We start from the raw sequence: 24,433 nt of genomic DNA, 5'->3' as shown, positions 1-24,433 counted from the left end.
GTCCAGGGTGTGGATGGTTGTCTGTGGTTGACTGCAGTGAGGTTTGTTTGCATTTGTGAAGTGGGAGGAGGGATTGTTGGGTCAAATTAGCCAGATTGATTCGTATGCTGTTGGTGGATTCTTTTTGTCTTCTTGTTGGGCTGTGTATGAGATAAAGGGAAGCCATACTGGGGTGAAAGAGTCCTCTTCTATTTGTCCCCGTGTCAGTTTCAGTCTGTTGGTTAGCTTTTCTAGTAAGGCTGTTTCCCATTTGGTACCAGTGGTCCATGTTTACTCCAGACAGGTCTCTCCAGTGTCTGTCTATGAGGCCTCAGGCTGGTGAGAGTAGGTGGGTTATAAGCTCTGTATAATGTGAGTGGTCACTATGATCTTGGAAGATGTTTCCAAGGGCCAGTTCTAATACAGTACCTGTTTAGTTATTTTCCATATCTCTTGTAGAAGCATTGTCCAGAAGGGTTGGATTTTGAGACATTACCACCACACGTGGAGGCATGTGCCTGTGGAGGTCTAGCCTCTCCAGCATTTTGGTAAGGTTCTTGGGTATATCAGCACCAGTTTCCATGGTGTTAGGTACCATCTGTAGGTGAGTTTCAAGTCAAGTCAAGTCAATGTTTATTACGGCAAACAGCCAGCATATTAAACCAGAAATTCTGCATAATTCTCTACATGAACAATAAAAGCAACTGATATGGGGTTTTAACAGTCAATATACAATACTTAAAATACAGGTCCAGCGGAATAAAACACCATAAAAGAATAAGAAATTTAAGAGCTGTAGCCGCATTATCATCATCGGAGGGCAGGACAAATTGTTATAATATGTTATTCAATAAAAGAGATTTATGTTTTTTAATAGCTAAGGTGCAGAATTTGGCCACAGCGTAGGATACTGAGCTCAAAAGAGTCTTCCAGAAGGAATTTGTGTAACGTTTCGGGGGGAAATTCCAGATAATATTGCAAGGGTGTGAATTTTGATAATGGGTAAAATGAGTCGCGATCGTTCTTCATTATAGAATTCACATAATAGAAGAATGTGAATAATAGATTCCACCTTGTTGGACATGCAAGGACAGAGGCGCTCTTCGATTGGTATACGCAAGAATTTGCCGTGTAAGACAGCTGAAGGCATCGCATCAAATCGGGCTCTGGAAAAGGCCCATCTATAAGATTCATAGATAATATTGGATAGGTACGGGGCAGCTGCCAGATTAGGCCAAAATTTTAGACACCTGTAGTTCTTAGGAAGTAATGCATCTTCTTTTTGCAGTTCAATGTCAAAAAGCCTCTGAGTAATAATTGTTTTTGCCTTATTCAAAGTACCGTTAAAGAGATCTTCTGGGTTTAGGCCAATTTGTTTGATCTTGTTAGTAATTTGCGAGAGCCAAGGTGGATAAGGGGCTGCGGCCAAGAAATGAGATAACATTCCCTTTGGGTTATAATGAATTTTCAACCAGAGAGATATTGCTTGTTCCCAGACTTTTAATTCAACTCTGGGCATTCCTGCCTCTTGTCTTAATATTACATTAGATGTGCTTTTAGGGGTGCCGAATAGGGATCTAAGAAATTTTGATTGAACTGTTTCGAGAATCTTAAGATTGGCAGAGAGTCCAATTTGTGAACCATAAAGAAGTTGGGCCAGAGATTTTGCCTGAAAGACTTTTAAGGCCATAGGAAGGAAGCCAGCAGTAGGTGAGTTTCAGAGTGAGTTCCCTTCTTTTGGCTAGATGGATTTAAAGGGAGGTTTAGATCACATTCTAGTAGGCTTGAAAGTTTTATGAGTTTTTGATGAAATCTCACAATTCAGAAAGGAGTAGGAGCAGGTGAAAAGGCAAGAAGAATTCCTGGTGGTCAGATTGTTCAGCCTTTTCCCATGAATAAGTTAAACACAATCTTAAAATTGCATAAATGATGGGACCTCTCTAAATTAAATTGTGCAGATATTGTATTGGTATAGGGTTGTGTGTTTTTTTTAAAAGGCATAGCATGTCTTAGGATTTTCTGTAAACTCTGTCTCATTGTCAACTTCTCTGGAGTTTTGAGAGATCTAAAAGAGTTGTGCAATTGTACTCTAACCCAAATTCTAAATTAGCATCTCATTTCAATCTGTTCTCCACTGAAATCCCCATTAGTCAGGAGTCAGGATTATAATGGGCCTTAAGTAGATAGGAAGTTCTCACCACATCAGATGTCAAAGAGGAAAAGCAGCTACCAGATTTTTAGAAGACATCTGAAGGCAGCCCTGTTTAGGGAGGCTTTTAATGCTTAATAATTATTTTATTTCATTTTTCTGTTGGAAGCCGCCCAGAGTGGCTGGGGAAACCCAGCCAGATGGGTGGGGAATAAATAAATAAATAAATAATAATAATATCATGTGTCTGCTTCTTTTCAATTAGCAACCCAGAATCTTTGTAGCAAATTATTGACTGCGTGCAGTTAAGGTCACTAAGCACCCTTAAGTGCAAATACTGTTGAAAGGGTCTGCCTAGTCAGCCACTTCATGTGGCAATAATCTTTCACCTGGCCGCACAAGTGTTGCACTGGTGTTTGCTATTTCCCCAAACATGCAATGGACATGCTGCCAATGGTGGCTTTGGCCAGGGCTGGCCCCAAACATTTTGGCCCTTGAGGCGAACCATGAAATGGGTGCCCCCACCTCCCACCAGGGAAGCGGGGAAGCAAAGATCTACATCAGGAACAAGAGAGGACTAAAGATCTACAGCAGGATCTGCAGCCCTGTGGATCCTGTCATCTGAGGCAGTTGCCTCACCTTGCCTCATGGGGGGGCAGCCCTGGCTGTGGCTCACCAGCATATGTTTCAGCGTGCCTGGTGACTCATGACTCCCTATCACAGCTTTCCAGGTGTACTGCAACCAAACCAGATAAGTGGAGTTGCTGTGTGATGATGGCACTCCCTTTCAGAAGCAGCCAAAAGCTGCAACCGCTTAGTAACTGTGATTGCTATTACAGTAATTGATCACACGTCTCCCCACTTGCGTGTGACCACATACTGTGTTTCCCCGAAAAGAAGACTGTCTTATATTTATTTTTCCTCAAGAAGACACACTATGGCTTATTTTCAGGGGATTCAAAGTGTTGGTGTTGACCTTTAAAGTCCTAAACGGCCTCGGTCCAGTATACCTGAAGGAGCGTCTCCACCCCCAGCGCCGAGGGCCTTCTGGCGGTTCCCTCGCTACGAGAAGCCAAGTTACAGGGAACCAGGCAGAGGGCCTTCTCGGTAGTGGCACCCACCCTGTGGAATGCCCTCCTACCAGAGGTCAAAGAGAACAACAATTACCAGACCTTTAGAAGGCATCTCAAGGCAGCCCTGTTTAGGGAAGCTTTTAATGTTTGATGAATTTTTGTATTTTAATATTTTGTTGGAAGCCGACCAGAGTGGCTGGGGGAACCCGGCCAGATGGGCGGGGTATAAATAATAAATTATTATTATTATTATTATTATTATTTATTATTATTATTGTTATTATTTTATTATGCTTCCAGTCTCGCCTCTTCCTTGGCACCCTCCAGAACTGCGCCCATCACTATGTCTTATTTTCGGGGTATGGCTTATATTGCGCAAATGCTTAGAAATCCTGCTATGGCTTATTTTATGGGTATGTCTTATTTTCAGGGAAACGGTATATGTGCGGCACTAGGAAATAATTAAATGAATTGATTTGATCTGCAAAAAGACATAAAAAGGGCAAAAATGGCCTGAAAAGAGAGGGAATACAGCTAGCTATCCCAGGAGCCTTTGCAACGGCAATCCCATGAATTTTTGGAGGTGGTTTTTTTTTGAGATGGCACCTAAATGCAAGGCATCATCATTTTCCTCTGGTGCTGAGAATCCCAAGAAGCAGTGTGTGGCTTAGAGGATATTTACGGGCCTTTTAGACGCTGTTCCCTCTCCACTATGCATGATTTCATGTATATGAGCAGTACCTGGTAACGTAAGCCCTGTGAAAGGAGGGAGATGTCCGTAGTATTGCTTTTTTAGAGCTCAGATCAGTGCTCAGAAATAGATTTTTAAATGTATAAAACTTTTAAAAGAAGCCTACTGCCTCACGGTAGAAACAGCAGCTTGAATAGAAAGAGGAAGACTTATTTCCCCTCCACCATTTCCCCTTCTGCTGAACCCCGGCTGCCCTATACATGTAGGGCTCTTTCTGCCTAATCATACATGTAAGGGAGGGGTTGGACTGGGCCTTAATGTGAATGCAGCTTCAAAAATTTGGCATAATAAGCACATCTTTGCTTGGTGAAAGCTCTGCAAGGAGGTTGTCAGGCAGGACCCTGGTGATGCGGCAGAGAGCCCTGCTCCCTAGCCCCACTTCACCAAGCTTCCCCAGCTCCTAACTACCTTTTGATTTGCTGCTGCTGAGAGCTTCAAACACCACTTTGTTATGAAAAGCCTCTTAAGTGTGAACCCTGTGTTTACATAGTCTCCCCAGTGGCTCTCCATGTGCCCCCATTGACTGGATTATACAAAGTGCTAGCACGGGTGCTATAAGTGTGTGTGATGGGCAAGAGAGGACGGGCTGGATGACCAGGGAGAGGAAGGCCTGTGGTTTGGGGGCCAAGAAGTGAGGTTGTCACCACCACCCTGTCCCTTCCCCTCTCACAGAGTTCCTCATTTTTCTCAAGTGCCAGCTATGGTCTGCCTAGCAGCCCTGCCGAGGCCTCCTGGCTCCTGAGCTGCAGGCATTTTGCTGTTGCACCTCTTGCCAGTGCACCCCCCCCTCCCAGCCGCTGCCCTGCCACCCTGCTGCATCCCTCCCAATCCCTTTTGCCTGTGAGAGGACTGTGAAAACACTCTGAATAGATCTTCTTTGTGTATGTGCCTATATATAAATAAAGCCTCATCTATATAATTTGAGATGTGCGGTTTTGCAGGCAGCGGGTAGATAATCTCAACTCTGAGAGTGCCTGTTCAGCTGCTCTGGGGTGGGTGTGCACTGCAAGAGGACATCTGAACTCTGCTGAGACAGCGCAGGGTGTGGAATTGTAAGCAAATCAGCTTCCTGTGCTGGGAAGTCCCACTTGCAGTGGACTGCAAGAGTGTGGAAGCTCCAGTTGCCGCTTGTGGGTGTTAACAACGGAGAGCTACAGTTCTATTGGGTCACACAGCTATGGGTCATAGAGGGCACAAAATCAGGGGCATTAATCTTTTAGTTGAATTGTCTTCCGTTTGTCTTTTCCAAAGAGCAGTGCAAAGTTGTGCATTCTACAGTTTAAAGATTTACATAACGTATTGGTTTATTTATGGCATTCTGCCTTTCTGCTATAACCAATCCTCAGGGTGACAATTTTATGTTCAATCATAACGGTTCAAGCAATTAAATATCATAGCTGATTAGTATTTGTACATTTGCATGTTGCTGAAATACTAGATAGAAATATTGAAGGGTAGAGCCAAGCACTTAGCTATATTGCTGTTAGCGATGTCCTGTGTTTACAGGTGATGGATGCAACACCACCGGCAAATAACCAAGCATTTGATGGATAAGTGAAATGCTGTGCAAGAGGCCCAAAGCAAAGAATTCATCCCAGGATAAAGGACCATATAAACAAGAGCATCCTAGTTCTGGATGTAAATTCACAGCTCTGTGGAGGTGTAATCTGCCTCTACAGAGCTATAACACGCTAGGACCCAATGGAAGGAACGAAAAGCCTCACCCCTCCTTTCCCAACCTAGTGCCCTCCAGATGGATGCCCAACTCCTATCAGCCATTGGCCAAGCATGATGGGAGTTGTAGTTGAACAACATCTGGAGGGAGCCAGGTTGGAGAAGACTGATCTAATCCAGTGTTTGTGGAATGTTCTCCCAAGGGAGGCTCACCTGGCACCTTCAGTACCTATATTTAGATGCCAGACAAAAATATTCCTCTTTCCCCAGGCCTTTGGCTGATTAAACTATCTATATGGCCTTTTAACTTGGGTGGTTATTCTTTTATTTATTATGTTATGTATGTTTTTGCTTTTTATACTGAAAACTGCCCATGATCCTTGGATGAAGGGCAGTATATAAATTTAATAAATGAACAAATAAACATGTGGCACTCAATAGACACAATGGTCTGACTTGGGAGCAGACAGGTTCCTGTGTTGCTGATTCAAAGTCAGCCGTCCTGGAGTTCGTTCACAGATCCAGCTGTTCACGGATCCCCACAGGATCGCTGCATGTAACAAGGTGGCTGCATCTTTCCCTGACACCACGCGCATGCTTACTTTGGGGTCCCGGTGCCTGCTTAAATGAGCCCATGCTAACTGAGCTTGAGCTAGCTCATGTCTGCCTATGCCCGAACATTTGGGGCAACCCACACATTGCTGAGGTGTGTGTGTGTGGGGGCGCTCGTTTAGAGCCCGGCTGGATCACAGGTCAACCATCTCGCCCAATACCTGGCCTGCTCCCAGTAGCCAGCCAGCCAGACGCCGACGCCACTAACGAGTGCAGTTGCCCCAGTTGTCGAAGAGAGCCTTGTGAGCTGAGTTTTAACTCCTCGCTAGTAATTGCCAGGAAACTGGGCGGTGGCGGCGGCTTTTCAGTTACTCCAGCGCAATTGATGCTCAGAAGGCGGCGGCGGAGGGTGTGATCTGGTGGTGCAACCATCGCTCCTGTCTCTCTGGGGCTTGTTGCTGGCATTGCCTGCGTTGCCACAGTGCTGGACAGGGCGACACAAAGCCTTTGGCTCCAGCCCTAGGAGAGGGAGAGCGAGCGAGCGAGCGAGGGCGCGCCTGGCACGGGCGGTTGATTGTGGCTGGCACCGCGAGGAGGGGAACCGGAGCGCAGCGGGTTAACGCCGCCGCTCCAGCCCCAGCTTCTGCCTCTGGGGAAGGGAAGCAGAAGAAGAAGGGAAGGGGGCGGTGCCTCGCCCGGGAGCGCGGCACACCGCGCCGCATCTGCCGTGCGCATCTTTGCGGACAAGCTGGCCCTGCTGCGCCCCGGCCCACACCGCCGGCATGAGCGCGCCGGGGAAAGCGCGCCGCGAGCGGGGAAGCCTGGCCGAATACGAGACGCAGGTGAAAGGTAAGATTAGCGGCGGAGGGGGGGGGAAGCAGGCGGCTCTGGGGGGGGGAAGCAGGCGGCTCGGGGGGGGGGGTCCTAGGGAGGCGGCGGTGGCCGAGCGAGTCGCGCAGGGAGGTGCGCGGTTGCAGTGCGGGAGCCGGTGGCGCGGGCGAAGCTGCGCGGGGAGAAGGAGGGCAGCCAGCGACGCCTGCGGGCAGGACAAGGGGCATCCTTGCACGGGGAGGGCTGGGGGGGGGGGGCTGTGGACGCAAGGGCAGGCCATAGGTGGGGGAGGGCATTGTGTGCTAGGGGAGGTCGGTGGCGTTTGCGGGTAAGCATTTGCTGGCCGGGGGTGGGCAGCTGTCGGGTGGCCGCTGCGCTAACGCAGCACCGAGGGGCGGGCGTCGGGAGCAGCCACCCGGACATCTGCCTGCAGGGGTGCAAGTGGCGGCGGCGGCAGCACGCTCTCTTGGCTCCCCTGTGCCTCTGCTTGGGGGCGCGGGTGACCAGGGCGCCGTTGCTTCATCCGTCCTCAGCTGCTTGACCGACCTCCAGTCGGTCAGTGGCCGCCCTACCGCCCACACGCCACCCTTTTCGGGGTGCTCCCGCGTCAAATACCAGCCGCGCTGGATTTCACTGCAGCTCCATTTATATGGCTGCGAAAGGAACGCTCTCTGTCTCTCTCTCTCTCTCCTCCTACCCAAACCTAGAGAAATGTGACCCAGATTTTGTAGACGAGAGAATATTGTTGCTGGTGGTGGCGAGGAGTGACTGCAAACTCGGGTTCTTAGCGGGAGAGACGTGGTCGAGGGGTTGTAAGCAAGAGGTGAGGTTCTTAAGGTACAGAAAAAAAGAAAAACGTATACCGTGGCCGCGTGCCGAACTGACAGGAAAAGGACCCAGGCGTCCTCTGACTGCCTCCCTGTAACCTCCCTCGGCTGTAAAACACTAATTTCCACTTCCCCCGTTAAGACACCCTTGCGCAGCAAAGCTGTTGATTGTAACGCAACATCCCTTCTTGGGTTCCGGTCGTTCAACTTCCTCTAGGCTGGGGGAGTTGATCAGCCAGCAACGATTCTGTCTCTGCTTGCCCCAGCGCTCTCTGCTGCTCACCACCTCCTCAGGATCACAGCACCATTCTGGACCTTACTGCTATCTTACAACAAACCTCACTGCCAACTCAAAGCCCTTCTGGGGCTCAAAATGCTACAAGCACAGGCACCAGCAATCCTGGCACCACCGCAGTGGCCCTTGTCCCACTAGCAGGGCTGGTGCAAGGCGTTTTGGGTATTGGAGCCAGAAAGGCCAAGTGGTCCCAGCAATTTCGTTGAGATGTTCTCCTGCATGTGCCCTGCGAAACGACAGTTTGTCTTAATGGATACTTGCACATACCGGTAAACTAACCAGTTCGTTGGACCCCAGCTGCACACCCTATATTCCCAGAGTGGCTTAACAACTAGTCCTTCTTCCCAGGGAGTTCTGGGAACTGCAGCTCCTAACAACTCTCAGCAGCACCCTTAAGAAACTGCAGTTCCCAGGACATTTTGCAGGGGGAGAGGAGCCATGATGGTCAAAGTGGGTTTAATAGGGCTTTAAATGCATGGTGCAGATGTGGCCCTGTCTCCCTTTCTGCCACTGAAAAATATACAAGGCTGAAGGCGGTGGTGGACCTACGTTTCTGGGGCCCTGAAGCTTGAAGTGTCATCAGGGTCCCTTTGCAACCAGCAACAAGGTCTGGGTAACTGCTGTTCTCTTCTTCAACGGGGTTGTTCCAAGACAGACAACCACACTTTTACAATATATGTGCTACTGACTCTCAAACTTTGGGATTGTTACAATACTGTATATACAACAACAAAAATTGATCAATTTTACTCAAATCAGTGTGCCTCAAATTAGATCTACTAGACCCCAAAATTTTAAGCAAGGTGGACTAAAGCCACTTCTGGGGCCCTTCTGGGATTAGGGGCCCTGAAGCTTAAGCTTCATTAGTTTCATAACAGATTCACCCCTGCCTGAAGGAACTGCTTTGTCTTATGGCAGCAGCCTCTCTACCTGCTGCTAGGTCTAATTTCTTCTTTGAGTACCTCACCTCTTTGAGTACCTCTTGTTACCACTACTCCTATTCCCCTAATGCTTTACAAAGCTGGACACCATTCCCACAGTTGGTGCCTGCCCCACTCTGCCATTCTGCATCTTAGGTGAGCATGGATGTTTCAAACTTCATAGTAAGGTGCTTTGAGCAAGAGAGAAGGAGAGGTTAAATATTATTGAAAAACAAATCCCTCTCCCTCCTGCTAACAGAAACTGCCCTGCCATGAAGCAAAATGTGCCACAGCTGCGTAGGGCTGGCCCAAGATGGTTGCTGCCTGAGGCAGAGCAAGAAATGGCTTAGCCCCCACAACCCACAAGTCAAGCTGCATAGGACCCAGGTCCAGTTAAGTTATTTTGGCACCTGAGGCAAAAAAATCCCCCTCCCAGGCAGCAAAAACACAATGCTCAATAAATGAAAGAACCAACAACTGCAAACCTTCCTTTCTGCCAGGCAAATAAATAGTTCTGCTGCTGCCTCAGATATTATGTCAGGTTTTGACTATTTTGATTTGACAAACTCACAGGTTTTTACTAAGATGGTCACTTCAGGGGGCTGTCATCATGGAGAAGATAGCATGCTCCTAGGTCAAGTCCACAGTAAAGGTGTAGGCGGGGGCACCACCTTGGCATATCTCCCTCCACTGTGGGACAGACACCAAGCAGGTTGTGTGTGTGTGTGTGAGAGAGAGAGAGAGAGAGAGAGAGAGAGAGAGAGAGAGAGAGAGAGAGAGAGAGGGAGGGAGACTGCTCTTTAGCTTCAGGAAGAGAAAAGGCTGGGCCAGCCTGTTTTTAAATGCTGTGATCTAAATATCAGCTGAGGTGGAAGCTGGCAGGTGAACTTTGGTGGAGTTTATGCCCGACAGACATTATTATTATCATTTCCATACCCTGTCTGTCTGGGTGGGTTGCCCCAAACACTCTGGGTGGCTTCCTTAATAAAACCAAACATTAAAACAAAATGGTTGTTTATTGTGTATTCATTAAGATAAATTATTCCTCATCCTTCTATTGCAATCACAATATTCAAGGTGGCTTACAACTTTATTTTATTCTTTTTAAAAATAAGACTACAAATTTCAAGCAAGGCAATCCGTGAAACCTCGCCCTCTCTTAATAAGCCTCGATTTTATGAATGAGAGAGCAAATATTGTTTACCTGCGCTGATGCTGTGGGATACGGTGGGCTATAAATCGGACTGCAGGCCCTTGAACTTCTGACCTTTGCACTTGTCAGTGCAATCACACACACCCTTTCCCCCTCCCCTCCTCCATCACCACCCGGGCCGACTGGTACAGATGCCTCCAAGAGGGGCTCAAAGCGCCTTCCAATCTTGTCTTTGGTACCAAGCCTCCAGTACCTCCACCTCTACACCATGATCTCATGTCCATACACAGTGGGGGTTGGACCTAGATCCCCCTAATTTATCTCTCTCTCTTTCTCCAGCCAACTCATTCTCCTTTCCCCATTTTCCCAACTGAGCTTTCTCTCTTCCCTCTTGCTCATTGGGTTGAGTTCAGCTTCCAAGTTGTCAGTTCTGATTTTTCAGAGGCTCTTGTGAAGAGGGTTGGGGGAAGGGCTGTGGACCATTTCTGCATCCCCTCGCTGCTTTGCCTTGGCTTCTGTTGATAAAACTGGCAGACGAAGGGGTCTCTTTGTGCCCTTGCTTCCTTGCTAACCCAGTGGACTCCTAGCTGCCTTGGCCCCTGCAGGGCTATGAGCTTGAACCCTTGTGTCCTGAAGAGAGGATTGGGGGGAGGTTCAGCCAAGAAGTGTGCATGCATACCAATGACAAACTTAGTTGGTTTCTAAGGTGCTACTGGAAGGATTTTTTTATTTTGTTCCTCTTCCTTTTGTTCACTTTTGCTATTTTATTCTTGTTTTGCTGCTTCCTCTACTTCATTGTGGCCCCTTTTCTCTGTCTAGGCTATGAAATACACCATGGGAAAATTATAAATGGGAATTAAGTAAAATCAAAATTCTGCACAATGGCAACCCAAATCCTTCATCAACAAAAGCTGAATTATGTATATATAGCAGCTGGGGTGGCTCAGTCGGTAGAGCATGAGACTCTTAATCCCAGGGTCATGGGTTTGAGCCCCACATTGGGCAGAAGATTCCTGCATTGCAGGGGGTTGGATGAGGTGACCCACACGGTCCCTTCCAACTCTACAATTCTATGATTCCATGTCACCCAGATAGATTGTGCAAATTGAGAAATTATGCAGTAATACTCTTGTTCTGCTGAATCCTGCATATATATATTTTATGTAAATCTACCCTTGTTTTGGTAATCATGTGGAAAAGTGAGAATGTTGCATCTCACTTACTTCCTGTGGAGTGGGGTATGTCTTCTAAACTTTAAAAGCTGCTCTGCCAAGTCACCTGGAGCTAATTCTTACTAGCTGCAGGCAACTAGTAACATGGTTATTTACAAGCCTGCTGCCTCTAAGTAAATCAGTCTATTTCTTAGACCAGCCTTCCCCCACCCCCCTCCAGATATTTTGGACTACAACTCCCAGTCCCATCAGCCTCAGCCAGCAAAGCCAACAATCTGGGCTGATGGGATTTGTGGTCAAAAACATGTAGAGGGCACCAGGATGGGGAAGCTGCCTTAGACACAATGACCATGGCCTGTACTGCACCCAGCTTGGATAAATTTCCCACACTCTTGCTTGGTTTGGTGCACGTCGTTGTCTTCGTCCGAAGAGGAAGTCTCGTGGCTGCTGGCTTCCTCGTGGTGCACCTGAATTGGCTTTTTCGCAGAGTGTGGGCTGCTGGCCTTGCGGATCTCCTGAGTGGAGAGTTCAGCCGCTTCCACGGCCGCGGCCTCCTCGATGGCCTTCTGCAGTGTGAGGTCTAGCTTGGCGAGGAGACGTCATTGTAGACGATTGTCCTGGACTCCGCAGACGATTCAATCCATCAAGGCATCTTCTAAGTCTTGGAACTCACAGTGCCTTCCGAAGTGCGGCGATGTAGTTGTTGAACGACTCACCCTCTGCCTGGTCTCAGTGGTAGAATGCATGATGGGCAGCAATTTGGGATGGCTTGGGCGTGTAGTGGTTACGGAGCTTCTCCTTGAGCGTGTCCCACGGCGTTGCCTCCACGGCTAGAGGCGCAACCAAGGCCTGGGCTGTCTCGAATACCTTGGAGCCGCAAAGACAGAGGAAAATACCCTGCTTACGTTCTGCGGACACCGCTCTCAGCTCATTTGCCTGACGGTAACAAGCGAACTGAGCAAGGTATGCGCCCCACGTTTCAGAGGCTAGTGCAAACGGCGGTAGAGTCATGAATGAAACCATGGTTCTGATGCCGACGTGGATGGCAATGGATGGCGCACAGTGCTCTAGCCAGAACGATCAGCTCTGAATGGGATCTGTTCTGTGATTCTGCTCAGTGATCAGCTCAGTGATTTCAGCTCATTGCATGTCCGATTCTGGCTGTGCTCTGCTGTCCTTCTATCCCATCTTCATTGCCAGTAGTAAGTCGTGGATATACACAGCAGACGACACAGTGATTTCTCTAAGCAGCTCTTTATTTGTAAGCTGAAACAGAACTGAACTCAACTGCTGAGCCGGCCTGCTTTTATAGAGGCTGGCTCCAAAAACATAACTCAAAGGTCCCGCCTAAACTTCCCACCTAAAACAACTGACGAGGACCTGAGGGAAAACTCCAATACATATCAGCTGTAGCACCTGCAAACCCTTTGTGTGAGATGCCTGGTGTCTAACACTTGATGAATCAAACCAGTCATAGCTGTACTGTTTGTCTCAGACGAGCATCACTTCTTAGGCCCTGCAGTCTTTCAATACTAACTTTCTGCAAGGATGTGGTTCTTGAGTCTGTTTGCAGCCAGTGATCAATGCCAAAGTACCGGCACTTGCCTGTATAAATTGAACCATTTCTGTTCCCAAGGAATACAAATGGCCATGGAGAAATGATCAGATTCCCTTTTGCATACATTTTAATGCCATGATTTATATGCATGTGTGGCTTTCCTGTTTGTGTTTTAATGTCTGGATACTTGGGAGTTGCTCTCAGCTGAGCCAGCACAGCAGCGTTATGCATGTTCATATACCTTGGTGGACATATGTATATGCTCAAAGCTATGATTTTTCCTTGGCTTTGCATTCCTGGATACACCAGTGCTGCTACAGCTGTTTTACATGTGTTTATCATGCATTTTTGTCTATCTGTGTGAGGCATCATTTGCTTTCGTTAGGTTGGTGTTTATGTTTCCTCCTTTGTATGTGTCAAGTCTGAGTGTGTGGATCAGCATTTAATGTCCTTCCTGGTATTCTAGAATGCAGTGACTGTCTGACCTGTTGCTAGATGGTTATTTTAAAAAAAATACTTGTTATGTAGAAAATGCAAATACAATGGTTCCCTATCTACTTTTGTAGGTACTGTATACTTTAATTTCTCTTTTAAAACTTCCACCCCCCAAATTAGCTTTCCATATGATGCTTTTCATATGATCCATATGATGGGAGGTGGGTGGCACTGTGGGTTAAACCACAGAGCCTAGGGCTTGCTGATCAGAAGGTTGGCGGTTCAAATACCCACAATGGGGTGAGCTCCCGTTGCTCGGTCCCTGCTCCTGCCAACCTAGCAGTTTGAAAGCATAAAGTGCAAGTAGATAAATAGGTACCACTCTGGCGGGAAGGTTTGCCAGAAGCAGCTTAGTCATGCTGGCTACATGACCTGGAAGCTGTACGCTGGCTCCCTCGGCCAATAAAGCGAGATGAGCGCCGCAACCCCAGAGTCATCCGTGACTGGACCTAATGGAAAGGCGTCCCTTTACCTTTATGATGCTTTTACGAAGGTGGTTCTTCCATGAGGTTAGTGAGTATTTTTGTGAGACAATTTGCCTGAAACAAAGCAGCAAATCACACACACACAGATATATGTCATGATGCATAATTGATATAGTTTGGTAGGTAGAAGCATACTTTTAAGACCAATGAAAAGTAAGCATAAGGTGTTCCCAAACTGTCCATACGCTCAGATAAACAATCGGAGCCTTGGAAAGGATCAGGCACAATGAAATCGTGTATGAGAGGGTTACAACATCATCTATAAAACCGAGGAGTGTGTACACAGAAGTCAGAAAGCTTGAATAAGCATACAGGTTTTAAAGAGCTGTTTAAATGCTATTACAGTACTGTCTCTGCTTCTTGAATTACCTGAAGGAGGGCATTCCAGAGGGTGGTAGCTACCACTTTTATACTAACAATATTTTTTGTAAAACTTGAGTGGGTTTTTCTGTCAGTTTAATGAAATTTGGGTAAGCCAGCCCTGCTGTGTTTAGGGGGCCCTTCTGCTCAGTGGGGCCCTGGATGTCTGTCCTCAATCCTGTCCTGATGGCACCAAAGTGCCCCCCCCACAATCTGCTATTAGTTAAAGTATTATGAACTACATAATGCCCAACTGTCCCATTTAATGCAGAACATCCCAGATTGACAAAAGCCCCCCCCCCCGCCTCTTATCCCAATCTCAGATGTCCCATTTTGGCCAGAGCACAGGGCCAAAAGATGGGCTTTTTTTGTCCCACCTTGTGGCATGAGCCAGTTGGCCCACACCAGAGTGGAGGAAAAAAAGGGAAGCAATACCTACCTTGGCCCTGGGCTTTTCCTCCTCCTTCCATCACGGCACTTCCGGAAGCTGATTTCTGGAAGTATGTCTGTGACACTGGACAATGGAGGAGGGTGGGTGGGCGGTGGCAGCAAGCAAGGGAGGCAACAAGTGGGTGAATGATGGGGGTATCAAGAGGGTGGCGAGGTGCCCCGATTTGTCCTCAATGGCAAACTATAGTCATGACAAATGTCATGCTTAGTTTGACCCTTAGTTTAACACAGTGGTGTCTAATTCCTTGCCTGCCAAGGAATCTCATTGTGTTGAAAAGATTTCAGACAAGTTCAATGGTGCATTTTCAGATCACGAAGGGAGCCACTGAAGTTTTGTGGCCTCACATGGGCACAGATTGCTCAGTGCTCTTCTTCCCTGTGTCCATGTGCTGCAGAGAAATTACGAGTGCTAATAGCATGGAAGGTTGTCCATCATTACTGGTCCATCATTGCTGCGCCTTCCCCTGCTCTCCTGGGATTAATATGAACCAGGGATCAACCCCTGAACATGTATGAAATAATAGTAAAGTACAGTGGTACCTCGGTTTATGAACACAATTGGTTCCGGAAGTCTGTTCATAAACTGAAGCGTTCATAAACTGAAGCGAACTTTCCCATTGAAAGTAATGGAAAGTGAATTAATCCGTTCCAGACGGTCCGAGGAGTAAGCGTTCATAAACTGAAGCAAACTTTCCCATTGAAAGTAATGGAAAGTGGATTAATCCGTTCCAGACGGGTCCGTGGAGTACTTAAACTGAAGCGTTCATAAACTGAAGCATGGGTGTAATTGGTTCCGGAAGTCTGTTCATAAACTGAAGCGTTCATAAACTGAAGCAAACTTTCCCATTGAAAGTAATGGAAAATGAATTAATCCGTTCCAGATGGGTCCGCAGCGTTCATAAACCGAAAATTCATAAACCGAGGTGTTCATAAACCGAGGTTCCACTGTATGTATAAGTATGTTCAGAATGTATTTTCCTGGTCACTAAGTAACATAAAATCCCTGCATACGAACTTGGAATTAGGAGAATAGGACTTTTAATTGGTGACATCAACCTGGTAATTAATTGTTGCCTTTTTTCTATTCTCTCCCCTCCCCCACAAAAAAGTTTGCCTTCTCTTTAATCCTTCTGCTGGCAGAAGTTTTAAAACTAGTAGTAACATTTCGTTTTTTATATGCTATCTCTAAAAATGTAGGTGCAGTCAAGAGAGCTAACATTTTTTTTAAAATTTATTTATTTATTGCACATAGATAAAACAAAGAATAATACATACACATACATTCATGCCATTCATCATACAAGACATAAACAAAAAGTCGATTACCTATACTAACATGCCTTACCTACACACATTACACTCCTACCTATAATGCTATATTGCTAGTATTTATTATATTCAAGTTTCTTATCAAAATTTAAAAGTCCAGTAGGACATTTATAAGGAAAGTTCGATAGGAAGAGAAAAGAGCAATAGACAGGATAGACGGGAGCTAAGGCCTAACCTGAAATGTTCTTTTCAGTTTTAAAAGAGGAAGTTTAGAAGGTATCACAAGAAAAGAAAATACAAAAAGGAACTAAAGAACAAGAAAAGAAAAAAGGAGAAAAAGAAAAAGAAAAGAGAGGCAGAGAAAGAAAGAAAAAAAGAAAAGGAAAAGATAAAGTCGTAAGAAAAAGAAAAAAAAGAGCAAAGAGGAAAAAGAAAAAGAAAAAGAAAAAAAGAAAGGCGATTCGGACTGATTCAACAGTCATCTTTCAACTTAATACATTTCATCCTCTGACACTTCCACCGCGCTATACACAGGGATTTACCCTTTGGTATTTCTTATACTGTCCTCTAATTACCGCTCATAGTCTCATTGACCTTCGTACTTGATCCCGATCCCATAACCTAAATCATTATCTTTTTTTTTTTAATTTTAAAAATAGACTTTATTACAGAATTTTAAAAAGGTACACACACACTAGAAAATATACACACACTAGAAAGTTTGAAATAACTTAATAACATAAGATAGCTTAGCAATTTAAGTAGCATCGCATAACAAAGGTGACATAAATAACGTAATTGCATATTTAAGCCACCCAACATAAATCATTATCATCTTATCACAAGTACTGTAAGAAAAAAAAGTAAACACTCTAAATTTCTTATAAACAATCCTGTATAGTTATTCTAAACACAACCATGTTCTGTTCCCCACTCCCATTTTCCTTAGATAATCATTGAGGCACTCCCACTGTTTTCTGATCTTGTCTCTAGGCTTATTGCGTATCAAATCTGTTAGTTTTGCTAGTTCTAGGTATTCGCAAAGTTTGTCGACCCATTCACTTCTTGTTGGTGTTCTTGGTTCCTTCCGGGTTTTTGCAATAAGCTTCCTTGCCGCTGTTGTTGCATATAGATATATGTCTACCTTATCTCGGGGTATGTCACTGTTTAGGATACCTAATAGATATGCTTCCGCTTTTTTGCCATACGAGTTTTAAATTAATTTTTGGGTTTCCAAAACATTGTTTTGAAGACGCAAATTGTTAGAGGTTTGCCAGGCATTGAACGTGTTTGCAGCTGACTTTCTTTGCACATCACTGTTGGGTATAGTAGCGGAAAGGTTTTGGTGTATGTTTAGCTTAAATTTGCCAGCATACATGGAGGTGTTAGAGAACTTTCCTATCTGGTCTGTTTCATTATTTAACTTTCCAACCAAGCTGGCACTTTGGGTAGAGTTAGGGAACTGAGGGTATGAATATGTGCCTCTGTTTGGAGAGTTGAGTGCCTATGTGAGCGTGGGCGAGAGAGGGAGAATACTGTATGAGTGTGAAAGCATCCACACATGTCCTCAAGCCAAATAAAACTGGCAGGGTTCCTCACCTGCAGATCTAGTGATATCTGCTTCCTCATGGGAGGTGTGAGCTCTCTTGCCTGGACCTTTCCCCAACCTTGGCTTTTGTACATGTTCATATGAACAAGGAGGTGAACTTCTGATCTGTTCCAGGCCTAAGTCATTAGGAGTCGCTCATACCAGATATTATGCAGATGAGAAGCAAATCTGGTTTGCTTTGCCACTGCGTTACACTTGGCAGGGAGGTGGAGCAAACCATGGTGTTTCTATCTTAATCTGAGATGTGATTTTCTAAAAATATGTTAGGTTCACCGATACATGTTTCATAGTTTCATAGCAACCTAAACGAAACTTGGTGCTAAAATTATAATCATAGTAATAATATATAGGGTTGCTGTCACAGGATGCGCATTGCGACTACTCTAGAGTAATGACACTGCACATTCTGGCCTTTTCATGCTTTTATTAAGTGCAGTCTATTTACAGTGATTGAGCTATACAGGATACATCCATTTAGTCTGAACCAGAACCCTGGAATGGCGCGCTCCGCGTCTTCTTCCAGCATAAGAGTCTGGGCACGCCGAATCGCCTTCCGCGTAATTCCGGAGCCGGAGGGGAAAAGGGCCTCCTTTCCCTGTTTTCCTTCTCCCCCTTTCCCGCCCTCTCTCTTCCTCTCCCACGTGGAGCAAGGGCTCTCCTATGCTGCCAGAGCCCTGTCTCCTCTCTTCTCTTTCCTCACTTGACTCTTCCCCCTCCCCGCTGGCACTACTGCTGGTGGAGGAGTTGCTCCTCAGGATAGGAGGGGGCTCTCTGTACTCTTTGCCCCTTGTTGTTGTTGTTTAGTCGTTTAGTCGTGTCCGACTCTTCGTGACCCCATGGACCATAGCACGCCAGGCACTCCTGTCTTGCACTGCCTCCCGCAGTTTGGTCAAACTCATGTTCGTAGCTTCGAGAACACTGTCCAACCATCTCGTCCTCTGTCGTCCCCTTCTCCTAGTGCCCTCAATCTTTCCCAACATCAGGGTCTTTTCCAAGGATTCTTCTCTTCTCATGAGGTGGCCAAAGTATTGGAGCCTCAGCTTCACGATCTGTCCTTCCAGGGAGCACTCAGGGCTGATTTCCTTAAGAATGGATAGGTTTGATCTTCTTGCAGTCCATGGGACTCTCAAGAGTCTCCTCCAGCACCATAATTCAAAAGCATCAATTCTTCGGCGATCAGCCTTCTTTATGGTCCAGCTCTCACTTCCATACATCACTACTGGGAAAACCATAGCTTTAACTATACGGACCTTTGTCGGCAAGGTGATGTCTCTCCTTTTTAAGATGCTGTCTAGGTTTGTCATTGCTTTTCTCCCAAGAAGCAGGCGTCTTTTAATTTCGTGACTGCTGTCACCATCTGCAGTGATCAAGGAGCCCAAGAAAGTAAAATCTCTCACTGCCTCCATTTCTTCCCCTTCTATTTGCCAGGAGGTGATGGGACCAGTGGCCATGATCTTGGTTTTTTTGATGTTGAGCTTCAGACCATATTTTGCGCTCTCCTCTTTCACCCTCATTAAAAGGTTCTTTAATTCCTCCCCTTTAATTCTTTAATTCTCCCTTTAATTCCCCCTTTGCCCCTTACAGTTGCCATATTTTGAAGAGCGAAAAAGAGGCCACATTTGCCAGCTTCTACTTAATCCATAATTCAGTTAAGCATATATACCTTAGAACTGCTAATAATCAGATTCTAAACACATTGGTCACAATTCAGCATCTCAAAATCAGAACAGGGCTCCAGAATGAGCTATTACATATTATTATTATTATCATTATCATTATTATTTATATCCTGCCTTTATCCTAATCCAGGACTCCAAGCAGCTTACACAGATAAAACAGCACAAGCTAAAAGAATACCATAATTAAAGTGTTAGTCTTCAAGATGCTGTAAAATCATAATCACCCACATGTCATTAATATAACTGTTACAAACTGTGAATAATTGTTTTATTAATCCCATGTGGGTAATTTTGATTTTTGAGAGTGAAATAAATATGAAAAATCATATTTAAATTTATGATTTTTTTTAAATTGTAATTGTAAGGTGCTGTTAAGCAAGTTCCAGGACTTCAGAGATTGACCAGAAATGAAAGCCAGGCAGCGATATTCTTTTAACAAGAAAGTTTATATAGATTCAAGTTGTTTTGTACAAAGCAAGTTGGATGCATTTAGAAATGGAAAAAATGCATGCTGTGACCAAAAATTGATCCATCTTTTATACTCTTAGCACAAGCAAGGCCCAACCCCTCTTCCAACCCAGTAACCTCCCCCCAACCAATGGCTAGCAAGTTCTTATACTTCCTGATGCATATTCATTAAAGCTCAACCAATGAAAATTGGTGGTTGCCTTGTTTGGTTCCAAGCTGCCCTATCCACTAGATGGTGCTGCAGGCTTATTATTGAGAGAAACTTCCTGACACTTAACTAATTCCGATAACCACGGCCCCCTTCTTAGAAATGTACGCAAGAGAGTTAGTGGTCTTGACAGCTCATAACAGTGTGTCGCACCTGGAGTCCTGTGGTGGGCACATCCTGGAGAAGCGAGAACTAACTAGTTTTGTGGGGAGCTGAACATCCTGCTCTTTGCTTGCTTATCGTGGTTCATCTAAGTTTTGAGGCAAATGTCAGGGGATCATTTCTCATAAATAGCTTAAAGCTTGCAAAATACCCTAACCGCAGTAGCTTGCTGCCGTTTGCAAAATTCTATTTTTGATACTCCTGTTGTAAGCCGGAGAAAGAGAAATAGATTTTAGCTTTTAGCTTGCTTTTATAAAATGGCTTTTCTGGCTATATAAAATGGCTCTTGCCTGGTCTTTACAGTGTTCCAAGATAGGTCACTGGCTTTCACTCCTTCATTCCCCCCTTTTCATCACGAAATGCTAACCATTTATGGTTCTGCATCTTCGCTTGATGAACCTCTAGGTACCAGATCATAGAGAGCCAGGACACGAGTACGTGTAGCTGCATTAACTGAGCGGCTTACCATTCGGCGTACAATCTGAATAAGGCAAGGCACAATGCATGATAAGGCTAAGACAATAATAAAGAAAACCAATACAACGAGCAGAATCTCTTTTAACCATGACCACCCTGGGAGCCAGGAAGTAAGCCAACTCCATACACTGGGGAGCCCTTCACCATCTAGGCTAACTTTGTGGTACAGATCAGCCTGTTTTTTTATGTTTTGAACATCACCCTGCACCCGGGTGCTCTGGTTGTACACATTTGCTAACTTCCTAATCCTTCCAATATCGGTGACCACCCGCTGGTCCTGATTGATGTACACACAACAGGAAGAGTTAAGGAGGGCACATACCCCTCCCTGGCTGGCCAGTAGGTAGTCTAAAGCCATCCTGTTCTGCAGAGAGGTTGTGGCCATCTGTCTGACCTCTAGCTGAAGGGCCAGTAAGGCATCAGCCGTAGAGTTGGCCATCAAGGCCATCTGTTCTACCTCCCCCTGAAGGGTGGTTAAAGCATCAGCAGTGGAATTGGCGAAGAGTTCCAGCGATGCTGAGACATTGACCAGTGCTCGTTCTAGTTCAGCAACCCCAAGCCAGGGTAGGAAGGCTCTAACGCCTGAGTGGAATTTGGTTTTCCTGACCACCAGGGGGTTACCTGTATAGGGGTTCCTTGCTCTACGAAAGCGAGTGCGTTCTCTTCCTGGGAGGGTGTCGTGGATTGTGAGCCCCGGGGCCAGGGTACCCAAGGTGCAGGTTCCATACCAATTAGCAGGCAATGTCTTGTAAGCAGTGTGGTCACACAGCCAAAACCAGCCCTCTCTCTTCCCCGGAACCGACCAGGCAAACGTCCATGGGTTTGTTACCCATGGGTTAGTCGACCCTGTCACTGGGTCTATGGGGGGGGGGTCTGGTGTAGTTGTGTAGACTGGTGCACCCCGAGTAGTTGCCCACAAATTTCCCTTCCGGGAGAGGATCTTGGGCATATGCATAGGTCCGTCTGGTCCATTCCGAGACGTACGAGAGGGGTGGAATCTCCCTATGGATGCAGGGGCCTCCCTCTTCGACCCTGTCAATACGCCAGATGTGGTGTTGGGGGACCACGTATCTGGTGTATCTGGTGCCCAGACGTTGGCGAGTGGCCATCAAATCATGAAACTGACTCTTGTTCATAAAAAGGGGAACTCCTATTAGTGGAATTCCCTGTCCTAGGTGCATAGGCACATGCACACATACCCAGCATTCTGACCGGTTCAGGGCTTTTGCTACAGCAGAGGTCAGATTCAGGAAGGTGTTCTCCCTCCACCCTGTGGCAGTCTGGGAGGTGAGAACAATCAGGAGGCAGGGTATGATCGGATTCCTCATCCTGATCAGAGGGATGTCTGATGCCCCAGAACAAATGGCTGTACCAGCAACACAGAAATAGCACAAACGAGGTAATACCACAACCCAGAGGGATGGGGGTCCACCAGGGCAAGGGCATGTGGGACTCTAACCTCCGGTCCTACTGGGGCGTGAACAGCGTCGACAAACGAATTGTTCCCACTTAATAAAGGGAAAAGTGACCATCCGTGGACACCACTGTTCGGCTCCCTCACTAAGTTGGGACTGATACACCGCAAAGCCTCGGTAGCTGTAGAGGTGGCAGTAAATTCTATACAGTTCAAATGCTGGACCTACTCTCCGGATGAGGATGAAGGGGCTATGAGCCCATCCCTGAGCCTCAGTGGCTCTGTAAACCAGCCACAAAGGAAGGCAGGGGTGTTGGAATAGGACGTAGCTATGGTGGCCACACCTTAAGCTTCCTGCGCAGAGGAAGACGCCCCTTCGGATCACTGGTCGGACAAACCACTTATAGCACTGCAGCTCCGACCAGTCCTCTTGGTAGGGGTCTGAGGGTGAAGGGCGCCTCTGCATAGGAGGAGGTCCCTGCCTCTAATTGCCTAGATACCACCGCCGGAGTCCAGCCTGGGCCTGAAGGTATGCAAGGTCCAGGATCTCCGCTATTTTGGGGCCGTCGGCATACCAGGGTCTGTACCAGGGTCTGGATTCTTCCGGAGCTAGGAGCCCTGTCTGTCTTCCTGCCGGACCCACTGGGTGGCGGTCACCTATGTGGCCCCTGACTAGGGCGTATGGGGGTTGAAACCCTGGGGTGGCCACTCTTATGCAGCCACAAGAATACCCTGCCACATCCAAGGGTATTAGGTGTGGAGTCACCAGGCCTACAAGCGCAGGTGTTGTTTTGGAATTCTGGGAGGTGCGAGCCACTACAACAGTCACAGGTGGAGCTGCCGGATTTACTGGCACCTGTTCAGCAATTTCAATGTGCACCTGATTCAAGCTCCCTCCCATGCAGCACCTGGACCAAGATTAGGGCCTGGTCTATTAAGTGGGGTTGGTACACAGCTCTACCCCCCGATGGACAGTTGGTTACCCCCCCACAACAGCAAGAGCGGTCCAGAACTCGATAGATTTCGACCGTCTCTGCAACTTCCCGCAGGAGCAACACCCACGCACGCTGGGCAGTGTTGTGGTAGAGGAGCCACAGTGGGGACGTGGGGTGTTTTACTACCTTAGCTGCGTTAGATCCCTGTTCCCAATAGCCAATGAGCACGCCGTCCCTCACCACCGGCAAGACAAACCAGTCGTAGCAGAGGTCAGCAGGCCAGTGAGGTTGGTATGGCCCGGTGGGGGCAGACCAATAGGACATAGAACAAATCAATACAGAATAGAGGAAAAGTAGAAAGAGGAAAAGTCCTTGTGCTGATCAGCCGCAGGATCTCGGTGCCCGTGGCCCAACGCTCTCCCGGTAGCGTCAGACACAGGGGTTCTTGGAGAGAGTCAGTTTCAGAGGGTCAGCCGGGTTGCCTTTGCAAGTCCAAACACCCTCTGACTTCTTCAGACGCGTGTGATGCACCCAGGGAATCACCTCGGCCACTTTCACCGCAGTTGGAGTGGAGAGAAGGACGGTATATGGGCCTCGCCACTTGGGGATGAGGGGATCGTGCTTCCACTCCTTCACCCAAACGCTGTCGCCCGGCTGGAACTGGTGGACCGGCTCAGCGAGACTGCACGGTGTACGCTCGAGGGAGTACCTGGAAAGAGAAGCAAAAACACGGGACAGGGATTGCACTTGTTCCTGGGTGATGTGATCTCCCACCCGGCCCAAACTTGCGGGGATGTCACGGACGAAAGGGGGTGGTCGGCCATACAAGAGTTCAAAGGGTGAGAGCTTTAGTCTCTTGGTTGGAGCACACCGGATGCGGAACAAGGCAATAGGTAAGACATCTGGCCAGGCTAGGCCTGTCTCCTGGGTCAGCTTAGCCAAATGGTTCTTCAGGGTGCGATTCATTCTCTCAGTTTTTCCCGAACTTTGAGGTCTGTAGGCTGTGTGTAGCTTCCAGTCTATCTGCAGCGCCTTGCACACTTCTTGCACCACCTTATCAATGAAGGCTGGGCCGTTGTCACTGCCAATACTCCGGGGGAGGCCAAATCTGGGAATGAGTTCATGTAGCAGTTTCTTGGTCACCTCCCGGGCTTTCTCAGTCCTGGTGGGATAAGCTTCTGCCCAGCCAGTCAGCGTGCAGACGAACACAAGCAAGTATTTGATTCCCCTTGCCTGGGGTAATTCAGTAAAGTCCACAATCAAGCTTTCCATAGGTGTGTAGCCCACGTGTTGCACGCCTGGTGGAGGTAGAAGGCCTTGCCTGGGGTTGTTTTTGGCACACAGGATGCACCTCTGGGAGATAGCAGCAGTCAGTTGGGATAAATTGGGGATGTAGAGTATTCTCCCAAGGTGTTCCCTAGCTGCCGGACCTCCGAAATGGGTGGACTCATGATGATTTTTCACAATGATGCTGGCAAGTTGGTGGGG

The 24,433-nt window shown here is 47.0% G+C and overlaps 1 protein-coding gene across 2 annotated transcripts in view; it reads left to right on the top strand.

Annotated features, from left to right (window-relative positions):
* The first annotated feature begins 6,628 nt into the window (after window positions 1-6,628).
* Window positions 6,629-24,433, top strand: part of ARHGAP4 (Rho GTPase activating protein 4) — a 65,929-nt gene continuing 48,124 nt past the window's right edge. For both annotated transcript variants that reach the window (XR_004694080.2, XM_035140828.2), the window contains exon 1: window positions 6,629-7,027. Coding sequence is in view for 1 of the 2 variants with exons in the window: in XM_035140828.2 (XP_034996719.2) it covers window positions 6,961-7,027 (67 nt within the window). In the remaining variant the exon portion in view is untranslated. The remainder of the gene's footprint in view (window positions 7,028-24,433) is intronic.

The sequence above is a fragment of the Zootoca vivipara genome, chromosome 16 (genome assembly GCF_963506605.1).
Source record: "Zootoca vivipara chromosome 16, rZooViv1.1, whole genome shotgun sequence".
NCBI lineage: Eukaryota > Metazoa > Chordata > Lepidosauria > Squamata > Lacertidae > Zootoca > Zootoca vivipara.
Note: the sequence above shows the minus strand (reverse complement) of the source record. Positions and strands in the feature narration are given on the sequence as shown.